This window comes from Oncorhynchus keta, chromosome 10 (genome assembly GCF_023373465.1).
Source record: "Oncorhynchus keta strain PuntledgeMale-10-30-2019 chromosome 10, Oket_V2, whole genome shotgun sequence".
In the NCBI taxonomy this organism is placed as follows: Eukaryota; Metazoa; Chordata; class Actinopteri; order Salmoniformes; family Salmonidae; genus Oncorhynchus; species Oncorhynchus keta.
The window spans coordinates 62,182,392-62,193,853 of NC_068430.1; the positions used below are offsets into that span (position 1 = coordinate 62,182,392).

Below are 11,462 nucleotides of genomic sequence, written 5' to 3' on the forward strand. Positions count from 1 at the left end.
CCAAAGGGTGGCTACAAGGAAGAATCTCAAATATAAAATATATTTTGATTTGTTTAACATTTTTTGATTACTACATGATTACATATGTGTTATTTCATAGTTGATGTCTGCACTATTATTTTACAATGTAGAAAAATAGTAAAAAATAATGTATTTACAATATTTATCCTGTGCCCACACACTTCTAATTGTGAAAATATACCTGTGAGAGGGGTCGCCCTGGTAGTAGTTGAAGGTTTTTATAAAGAGCTACTGTGTAAATACTGCAATGTGGGATTGAATTGAACCCCTAGTCTTCATTTTCAAGGTGATAATTGCACTTTTCTTCCCAACATAATCCCGCAATAAATGTGAGTCCACATTTCACTGTGAGCTAACTGTTCAGAGCCGTATTTGCTTGTGATGCACATCATTTTATTATCAGTGTGCCAGTGTACTGGTAAGTGTGAGCAATTCCCCCCATCCACAACTTCTCATTTGAATGCATTCTTTTAAGGGGTTGGGCAAGCCTGAAATTGGGCTTGAAAGTTACACCCTGATGTTAAATCTGATTTTGGAATTAGATTCCTGATTAACCCTTCAAGTGTAGATCAGATGAAACAAACAATGGCATGCAGCATCCACTTTCAAGGAGTAGTTCAGTATTTTACTACTTGCTGTTAGATGGTTCCTCACCCGTAAAGCAGTCTATGGGCCAGGAAAAACTGTAATCCATGGTTCTGTTTTCGTTAAACAGCCATTACAAACTTCAACTAACTTTAGCCACCGCTAGCTAACAATCAATGGAAGTGATGGGGGGGATGTGAGCATGTTATTTTTTGAATGACCAAATCACCTTTAAGTAACATCAAGCCGAATATGGAGTTGATTTTAACTTATTTCAGGTGATTTGGAGAAACAAAAAATGTTTACATGCTCTCATCAATTTCAATGATTTTTTATGCGAGCAGTGGCTAAAGTTTGTAGTGGCTGTTTAAAGAGAACTGAACCATGGATTACAGTTTCTCCTGATCCATAGACTACTTTCATCTAACATCAAGTTGTCAAATGAGCTATTTCAAGTTGTCAAATGAGCTATTTCATGAACTGTAACTACATTTCTGTCACGCTACTAGACCGCAAACCCTGCTAAGAGCTATGTCTTTGTGTCTAGATTCGAGTACGTATTGGGTGAGCGGACATGGATCGAATCCTGGCCCACAAGTGATGAGTGCAATATCCAGGGTCCGACCAGGGAAAGATGTTTGGAAATCAATGACTTTGTTCACGTAATGGAAAACGAAGGATGTGTAAACTAGAGTGAACATGTGTTATTCTGTTTTCATTTGTCACAGTTAATTTTTTCCTTGCAAAAGAATGTCTGCACCAACTGTAGCCTAAATTAGCGCTGTACTTGTCAATTAAAATGCTTTGTTTGTTGTACTGGAAGATAATTGCGAAGAAAAAAAACATGAATAAAGATGTTATTCCAATTTTCTGGTTTGACACCAGTCTCAGTCAGGGGGTTAAACCAGGGTCATCCATGTCCCATGCAGTCCTGTGTGGCTCAGTAGGTAAAGCAATTGACTTACACCGTCTGGGCATACCCATATGAAAATGTATGCATGTACCAGTTAAGAATAAAGACATATATCGATGAAGGTAAATCTACAAATAAATTATGGCCTGGCTGGTTGGTGTTGTAATGCAATGCAGTTCCTTTTCAAACCAACTTTTAAATAGATCCAAAAAACAAACTCTACCAGTAGGTGGCCCACTTCATGAAATCACTTGTTCTAAGGAGTCTGCACACATTTGAATGGTGTCTCTGAACTGATCAGTGGATGTTTACATGCTGACCAGACCGGACGTTGATTTTGTTCACCCACACCAGAAGCAATCAGAACACGCAAGTTGAAATATCAAAACAAACCCTGAACCGATTATATTACTTTGGGGACAGGTTGAAAAGCATTAAACGTTTATGGCTATTTAGCTAGCTTGCTGTTGCTAGCTATTTTGTCCTGGGATATAAACATTGGGTTGTTATTTTACCTGAAATGCACAAAGTCCTCTACTCCGACAATTAATCCACAGATAAAATGGTAAACTGAATTCCTTTCTCGTCATCTCTCCTCCTTCCTCAGGCTTCTTTTTCACTTCTTTGGACATTATATGGCGGTTGGCAACCAACTTTACAGTGTATTACTACAACGATTGGAGTGTGGACGTCAGTTCATCTTTCAATCACTCACGTATATGCTGCTAAACACCAATGAGATGGCACAATGGTATATGCTCTTAAAAACCAATGAGATGGGAGAGGCCAGAAGAGACTAAAAGAAACTATTTATAAAATAAACTATTTCTATTTTAGCATCTGGCAACGCAGACGCTCGCATGCAGAGTTGGAGCAATGATTGAATAACGTGAGTAAATTTATTTTACAATACTCACTCACGCGACGCGACCGGTGTGGTCAGCATGTTAGGAGAAATTCCACTTTTGTAAAAAATTCCACTTTTGAAAAAAATCATAACTTTTTTTTAAATCACACTTGTACATTGTACTTGAGCTTGTGTCCTCAAAAGTGAGTACACCTCAACAATTTATAAAACATTTTTACCAAAGGTGAGTTCCAGACATTTCTAAAACTATGCAACATTAGCAGTTGTTGTTTATGGCCATCTCATGATAAAATAATTACATTTGGGTATGCCCGTTTAGGCGGAAATCAACATTTTGCCCAATCATATAAGACAATAACTGGCCAACTGTTGTTAGTGTTTGCTCTGAGATTGGAAGTTTAGGGGTTCAATCCCCTGTCGAGTCATACCAAAGACTTACAAAATTGGACCGATGCCCCTGCTTGGCACTCCGCAATAAGGAGATGGATTTATGGTATAGCCCTTTGATAGACTAGCGTTCTGTGCATGGGTGTACTTGTACGTGAAGCTGCCTCACGCTACAGAGGCAGGAGATGGGCATCTGCCCTATTGGCTGTTCTGGCTCGGACAGGGCTTACGTACATAGGCCATGACCAGAGATTTTGCGTTCGCCACAGTTCATTTTGAGATCTATTAGAAATATAATGCATTTACAAATGACAATGTGTATTTTCACAAACCACAAACTGGTATTATAGTTACTGTATGCTTGAAAAAAAGACAAATATCTTCCTGATAACAAACATATTACTGATAACTAACATGTCACTGGACTAACAAGAAAAAAGACCATGTACACCAAACTTGTAAAAATGTTAATAGGACAGCTGCACATAATGTAAATGTTCTTGTTTTTTCTCAGTCACCGCACAGCTGCACACACAATAACCTTATGTAACACTCCTATGGTGGGCTGTCAACCCTCTCAAGGGGAGAATGAGGTCATCAAAAGGCGATGGGCCAACTTCTCTCCAGATAGGCTTGTGGCAGCTAAACACTGACAACCTGGCGGTATGCCCAACAATCTGTACACCTTCAAAGTAATAATCAGCTATAACTGGTCATCAAGAGCACCAATGGAAACATGTACTTCAGATAATATGTCTATATTTCAGGTATTTATTTACAATACAATAAAATACAATGTGACCTTTTGTCAAATGGATCAGAAAATAATGGCAAAATAATTTGAGAGGTTTCAAATACACACCGTAACAGTAACAAGATCAAAGGACGAGATTAGGTGTAAGCAATAGGATAGCATCTCCACCTAACTAACCAGAGAACTACAGTAGAGATCGCTATCATATCCTTACAAACGACCCAATCCTCTCAGATCTGCCAGAGGGGATTCAACAATAAACTGAGCAGTAGAGGCCTAGCGATCTGAATGGATTTGGGCCACAGAGTAACCCCCACCCGGAGGCAGTTTATCAGTATTCCTCTACAGAGGAAGTTGGAAGGTACACGTGTCACAACCCCTTTGTGCAGTTAGGAGGAGAATCTACTATTCTCTCTTCACTCCTCACAAGTTCCTCTCCAAACAGCTTCCGTCCACCACGTCTGGGCACCGGCAGGTGAAGCCGCCGCGGCGGGGTAGACAAAGGTGTGAACAGCCTCCGTTGTTCGAGCAGTAGTTATACGCTGCGGGAGACATTCGGATAACATTACCATCACATACAGGAGTTTCTAGTTACTTGGCACAATTGTACTTTAAATTGTACTTTGAAATCAAATGCACACTGCATGTGTGGTGAATAAGAATAAGAGCAAACCCCACCAAAAGCAGCAGTAGGTACATTTGAAGTCGGAAGTTTACATACACCTTAACATTTAAACTCAGTTTTTCACAATTCCTGACATGTAATCCTTGTAAAAAATTACCTGTCTTAGGTCAGTTAGTATCACCAATGTATTTTAAGAATGTGAAATATCAGAATAATAGAAGAGAGAATTATTTATTTAGGCTTTTATTTCTTTCATCACATCCCAGTGGTTCAGAAGTTTACATACACTCAATTAGGATTTGGTAGCACTGCCTTTAAATTGTTTAACTTGGGTCAAACATTTCAGGTACCCTTCCACAAGCTTCCCACAATAAGTTGTGTGAATTTCGGCCCATTCCTCCTGACAGAGCTGGTGTAACTGAGTCAGGTACAGTATGTCGGCTGCGTGGTCCCATGGTGTTTATACTTGCGTACTATTGTTTGTAAAGATGAACGTTGTACCTTCAGGCATTTGGAAATTGCTTCCAAGGATGAGCCAGATTTCTGGAGGTTTACAATGGTTTTTTTCTGAGGACTTGGCTGATTTCTTTTGATTTTCCTGTGATGTCAAGCAAAGTTGCACTGAGTTTGAAGCTAGGCCTTGAAATACATCCACAGGTACACCTCCAATTGACACACATTATGTCAATTAGCCTACCAGAAGCTTCTAAAGCCATGACATAATTATCTGGAATTTTCCAGGCTGTTTAAAGTCCCAGTCAACTTAGTGTATGTAAACTTCTGACCCACTGGAATTGTGATACAGTGAATTTTAAGTGAAATAATCTGTCTGTAAACATTTGTTGGAAAAAATGACTTGTGTCATGCACAAAGTAGATGTCCTAACCGACTTGCCAAAACTATAGTTTGTTAACAAGACATTTGTTGAGTGGTTGAAAAAGGAGTTTTAATGACTCCAACCTAAGTGTACGTAAACTGTAGCCAATATGCTGTGATAATGTATTAAGCCTACAGCACAAACCTCATTCCTACAGAACAGTTATTAGATTGTTACATTTTTGTAAGTCATATTTTTTACCTGACAGGTCGATCTCGGCTTACTTTTTGACTACGAAAGTGATCTTGACTCAGAAAAGGTTGATGACCACTGACCTCGACTATCCCCAAATTAGAGTGCCAATAGGGTGCCATTTGGGATGCAAACCAAGGCTATTGAGAGAGTGAGGAAGTGTGAGGAGGCTTACCTTGTGGGCATTGAGTTGGGGTCGTGGCAATGCCGTACACTCGCGAACGCTTCTGTGGCAGAAACTCGTCTGTCTCTCTGTCCGTTGTGCGGTCCACGGCTACCACCGCCTCCCTGGCAACAGCAAACAACATTATCAAAACATTTTCCAAGCAGTCGCTGCTGCCCCCTCCCCTCTCCGGAACCACACAACAATGTTTCAGCCACGTCGAATAATCATTGGCATTTTAAACAAACTTAAGACATTTATGAGACACTTGCGTTTTTAAATAAACAGTACTGTTTCAAATGGCTATGAAAAAACACCTCGTACTCATAACTATGAAGTCTACTATCATTCTTTTGAAGGCTCTTACTCTTTTGACAACTGACAATTAGCAAATTAGAACTCAAATTATTGATCATGGAATTTATTTTTAGATGATTTAAATATATAGGGATATGTAGCTTATAGGTCTAGACCTACAGTATTTATATTTGAATGCAGTCATCTTTGTTTTAAAGTTGAAGCATCTTTGAATCCTTTGCTTGTTTGTAACAATTGCAAAGCCATTGGCGACTTTGTATTTGTAGTCAACTTCGTTCTGCAGTTATCGTCAGTCACACAGAATAAAGATGTTTAGGCCTATCTGTCTCTATGTATAGCAGAGATGTTATGTTATGTGTATAGTAGGAGAATCTAAAGAAGGGCAGTCAATAAATAACAAGCATTTTCAAGTGCAACTTTAGTAATAATAGTTTTAGGAAACAGCTTGGAGATTTAATGATGCTCCTACGAAAGTTCAAACAATGAACATAGCCTTAAGATGCTTTTGGGAAACCGGACCCAGGTGATCATACCTTCTCCAGTCAGTGTAGTAAAGGTTCCTCCCATGGGATACGATGGCGAAAGGATACTGAATCCCCTCCACAATAGTCCTACGGTTCCTACCGTTGGGGTCCATACACTGTACCTTACGAGTACCTGGAAAGGTAAAAGAAAACATGCAGCAGTCAAACCAACATCCCTGTTGCTAGCACCATGCTTCAACTAACTAAGTCATCTGAACTGCCTCAGTAGAGTGGGATTTTCCCATGGATTGCTACATAGCATGTTTAGTGTAGCGTCTTTACCAGAAACGATAGTGTTAGCATGTTTAGCATAGTTTATTACCAGCACCACTAGTGTTAGCATTTTTAGCATACCTTCTCACCAACATCAATAGTGTAAGCACGTTTAGCATAGCTTTTTACAGATAGTGTTAGCATGTTTTTCGTAACTTCTTACCAGCATCGATAGTGTTATGTTTAGCATAGCCTCTTACCAGCATCGGCCCAGCACAGCTGCTGGCTCTCAGGGTCGTATGTCAGGCCGTTGGGCAGCCCCAGGTCGTCCTTAACCAAGACTGTCCGGTCGGTTCCGTCCATGTTAGACATCTCGATTTTGGGCCCGTCTCTATTCCAGTCTGCCCAGTAGAGTCGTCTGGACAACAAGCCAAAGAAAACATAATATAATAATAATAATAATATAATAATAATAAAAAACATGTTCCTGGCACGATGCTTAGAACCATATTTTTAAACCAACAGCTTTAAAAGGAACACAGCACTGGTGATTTGTGTTGTCAACCTACATTATGCTATCGAAATCATGAAACGGCTAACCTGCCAGATTCGCTAGCGAAATCATTCCAGGCCTTAGCGGTTAAGGATAATATATCTTCAGCACAAATAACTAACTGCTTATTTAATCACACATTTTCATCAAAGGAATCACTCAGACATTGTCCAAAAACACGTACCCATAGGAGGGGTCAGCGACGATGGGCCGAGGGTTGACCAGGTCGGTGTCGAAGAGGACACGGCGCTGGCTTCCGTCCAGTTTGGCCACCTCAATCCTGTCCTTCATGGAGTCCGTCCAGAACATTAGTCTGGCCAGGTAGTCGATAGCCAAACCCTCTGGACTCTCCAGGTCTAAGGAAGAGAGGAGGAGGACATCATTATGCCTAGATCAGACAGAAACTGCTGATTTTCTATGGGAGTCATCAGGGATGGAACTTAAGGAGTTGGGGCACTGGCCAGCTGGGGTAGTAGACTGCAATTCCTACAAGCCCGGGTCCAAAATCTTTCAGAAGAGAACATTTCAATAGACAGCAAGCTAGTTGGTCATATTTTCTACAAACCCAGGAAAAAAAATACTATCCTTAGGCAAGCAATAGTTCCATCCCTGGGGGACACAACATTGTCAAAAGTATGTGGACACCTGCTCGTTGTACATCTCATTCCAAAATCATGGGCATTAATATGGTGCTGGTCCCTCCTTTGCTGCTATAAAGCCTCCACTCTTCTGGGAAGGCTCTCCACTAGATTTTGGAACATTGCTGCAGAGACTTGCTTCCATTCAGCCACAAGAGCATTAGTGAGGTCGGGCACTGATGTTGGGCAATTAGAGCTGGCTCACAGTCAGTGGTCCAATTCATCCCAAAGATGTTCGATGGGGTTGGTGTCAGGCCAGTCTTCCACACAGATCTCAACATATAATTTTTGCTCTTGCTCTCTGTATTTATTTTTATTTTTATATATTTTACCTTTATTTAACCAGGCAAGTCAGTTAAGAACATATTCTTATTTTCAATGACGGCCTGGGAACAGTGGGTTAACTGCCTGTTCAGGGGCAGAACGACAGATTTGTACCTTGTCAGCTCGGGGGTTTGAACTCGCAACCTTCCGGTTAATAGTCCAACGCTCTAACCACTAGGCTACGCTGCCGCCCCTGTATGGAGGCATTGTCATGCTGAAACAGGAAAGGGCCTTCCCCAAACTGTTGCCACAAAGTTGGAAGCACAGAATCATCTAGCATGTCATTGTATGCTGTAGCGTTAAGATTTCCCTTCACTGGAACTAGGGGGCCTAGCCCGAACCCGGAAAAATAGCCCCAGACCATTATTCCTCCTCCACCAAACTTTACAGTGGGCACTATGCATTCGGGCAGGTATTTGTCCGTCGGACTGCCAGATAGTGAAGCGTGATTCATCACTCCAGAAAACACGTTTCCACTGCTCCAGAGTCCAATGGCGGAGAGCTTTACACCAATCCAGTCGATGCTTGGCATTGTGCATGGTGATCTTAGGCTTGTGTGCATCTGCTTGGCCATGGAAACCCATTTCATGAAGCTCCCGACGAACAGTTCTTGTGAAGACGTTGCTTCCAGAGGCAGTTTGGAACTCACTAGTGAGTGTTACATGCTACGTGCTTCAGCACTCGGCAGTCCTGTTCTGTGAGCTTGTGTGGCCTACCACTTTGCGGCTGAGCCGTTGTTGCTACTAGAGCTGACCGGGGCAGCTCTAGCAGGGCAGAAATTTGACAAACGTACTTGTTGGAATGGTGGCATCCTATAACGGTGCCACATTGATAGTCACTGAGCTCTTCTGTAAGGCCATTCCACTGCCAATGTTTGTCAATAGAGATTACTTGGCCGTGTGCTCAATTTTATACACCTGTCATCAAAGGGTGTGGCAGAAATAGCCGAATCCAGAAATTTGAATGGGTGTCCACATACTTTCATATATATAGTGAACATTGAAAGACCACCAAGACAATGGATGGCAATCTGCCATTTGTCCGTGTTGTTTCACACATGTCAAAAGATGAAATGAATGTAACTTGATGGATAGACAGATCGCCAATGTGTTTTTGTTTACTCATTATACCCACAAGTAAAGCCTTTATGAAGAGAAATTAAGAGAAACAAAACATGATAAATGAAAAGTTAATTAACTATTACCATTCTTGATGCATTTCATGGACCATGCTAGCTAGGTTTGAAATGATCTCAGATCAGTGTACCGCTCACCTGTTGTGACGAGAGAGATGGTTTCTCCTCCCTACAGGCTGACCTCAGACCTGTGAACAGCTCACCTGTTGTGATGAGAAAGATGGTGTCTCCTTCCTCCAGGCTGACCTGAGACCTGTGTACTGCTCACCTGTTGTGACAAGAGAGATGGTGTCTCTTCACTCCAGACTGGCCTGAGACCTGTGTACTGCTCACCTGTTGTGACGAGAGAAATGATGTCTCCTCCTTCCAGGCTGGCCTTGCTGATGGAGGGCCCAGTGATGTCCGTCCAGTACACCATCTTCTCCACACAGTCGTAGGCCACGGCGATCACCACTCTGTCCTGGGAGCAACACATAAAAACAGAGGGTTTTATTGATTAATGGTTCATTTAGATCGGGACAGATACAAACACATTGTTACATTGAAAAGACCACTCATCCGATGCACTTTGCACTGTAGTAGCGTGTGTAGCTGGCCTGGCACTAATACAAATAAAATGCCCTTCTTTTTTCCCTTATTAACTGCTAATTGGAAACCATGCAAGTGTCAGAATATAGGAAGTCACACACACTCAATAGAGCCCCTGTTCACAGCAAGAGAACAATTTATTTGTAATAAATTGTTTAACTAGACTGTCACATTTGCGTTGCAAGCAGAACAGGAACTACTTTAACAGTGATAATATCTCACCCCATTCATTTCACAGATGGGGTTCAACCAAATGACATATTGAAGTACATAATGTTACATTACATTTCAAAATGGCAGAATGCGGCTCGCCAAACAATTGAATCTTTTATGGGGAAGAATCCCTCTGTATGTCCGGTTACATGTTCTGCCAGACCATTCTACGCCAGTGAGAAGAAAGATGAAAAGCCTGAGGACGAGTATGGATGGTTGACTCACACAATCGGGAGATTGTTCAAATGGCATTTGGGACATTACAGAGAGTGGGTGCGTGGACCCACAACACCCATCAATGCACTTTCAGTCCGGTTAAAGAAAACATCAGATATGCAAGCAAGAGGTTAGCAAAACCCCCTCTTTTCATTCAACCTAAGACTGGGGGTCTGAGAAGACAGCTCTGGCCATCTGGTGAGCGGCCATCTTAACAAAGTGTGGTATGCCGGTGTAACAGTATAACTTTAGTCCGTCCCCTCGCCCCTACCCGGGACCCTCTGCACACAGACAACAGTCACCCACGAAGCACCCACGAAGCACCACCGCTAACTAGCTAGCCATTTCACATCGGTTACACCGGGGCTTACAGAGGAGTGACTTATTGACTGAGTGAATCTCTCACTCGGGAAGAGAGTGAGCGAGTTAACGTTTGTGAGTCAATAAGTCACTTCCCACAGTGCTTTTAGCGAGTGATGTGCAGTGCTTGACTGAATGACTGAGTAGCTATCTGACTGTCTGTTTGAGATAATGTGAGGTGAGTTGAGGTGCGTCAATGTGGAGCCTCACAGGCAGGTGCAGCAGGGCTTTGGCCTCCCCTTTGTTCATGCTGTATCCGTCCAGAGGGATGTGCTCGATCTTCCCGCTCTGGGCAAACAGCAGGTGGGTCCCTGGGGCCACAGGAGAGACATCCGGCCTGGTGGTGGGTCCGATCGGGGGAGGAATCACTCCTTGGCCAATACCTGTCAAGGAAGGACCACTGAAGTTACATTTCCCACTGGACACAGACGCCCTATCAACATCTAGTTTTGGTTTATATTCGATTGAGTTTTCAACTAACCTGATTTAAATGCGAAATCAACAAAACGTTCAACCATGCCATTGAATTTAGGTTAAAAGTTACTTTACTTTGATTACTTTTGGAAAATCCAATCAGTTTTTCACGATGATTTAATGTCATCACATATATTTTTGTTGTTGTTGAAATGACGTGGAAACAATGTTAATTCAACTAGTATGTGCCCAGTGGGTTCCTACTGTATGTTTATTCAACTAGTATGTGCCCAGTGGGTTCCTACTGTATGTTAATTCAACTAGTATGTGCCCAGTGGGTTCCTACTGTATGTTAATTCAACTAGTATGTGCCCAGTGGGTTCCTACTGTATGTTAATTCAACTAGTATGTGCCCAGTGGGTTCCTACTGTATGTTTATTCAACTAGTATGTGCCCAGTGGGTTCCTACTGTATGTTAATTCAACTAGTATGTGCCCAGTGGGTTCCTACTGTATGTTTATTCAACTAGTATGTGCCCAGTGGGTTCCTACTGTATGTTTATTCAACTAGTATGTGCCCAG

General features: G+C 41.9%; 2 protein-coding genes across 2 annotated transcripts in view; one reads left to right on the forward strand and one right to left on the reverse strand.

Moving 5' to 3' along the window:
- Positions 1-1,472, forward strand: part of LOC118389144 (complement C3-like) — a 56,948-nt gene extending 55,476 nt beyond the window's left edge. The window contains 1 exon segment of the mRNA XM_035778935.2: positions 1,154-1,472. Coding sequence (XP_035634828.2) covers positions 1,154-1,298 — 145 coding nt within the window. The 3' untranslated portion in view covers positions 1,299-1,472.
- Positions 1,473-3,531: 2,059 nt separating this feature from the next.
- LOC118389145 (nidogen-1-like) overlaps positions 3,532-11,462 on the reverse strand; it is a 57,686-nt gene continuing 49,755 nt past the window's right edge. Inside the window, exons 14-20 of the mRNA XM_035778936.2 lie at positions 10,678-10,850; positions 9,424-9,550; positions 7,178-7,349; positions 6,701-6,858; positions 6,237-6,360; positions 5,398-5,510; positions 3,532-4,070 (exon numbers count right to left, since the gene is read on the reverse strand). Coding sequence (XP_035634829.1) covers positions 3,952-4,070; positions 5,398-5,510; positions 6,237-6,360; positions 6,701-6,858; positions 7,178-7,349; positions 9,424-9,550; positions 10,678-10,850 — 986 coding nt within the window. The 3' untranslated portion in view covers positions 3,532-3,951. The remainder of the gene's footprint in view (positions 4,071-5,397; positions 5,511-6,236; positions 6,361-6,700; positions 6,859-7,177; positions 7,350-9,423; positions 9,551-10,677; positions 10,851-11,462) is intronic.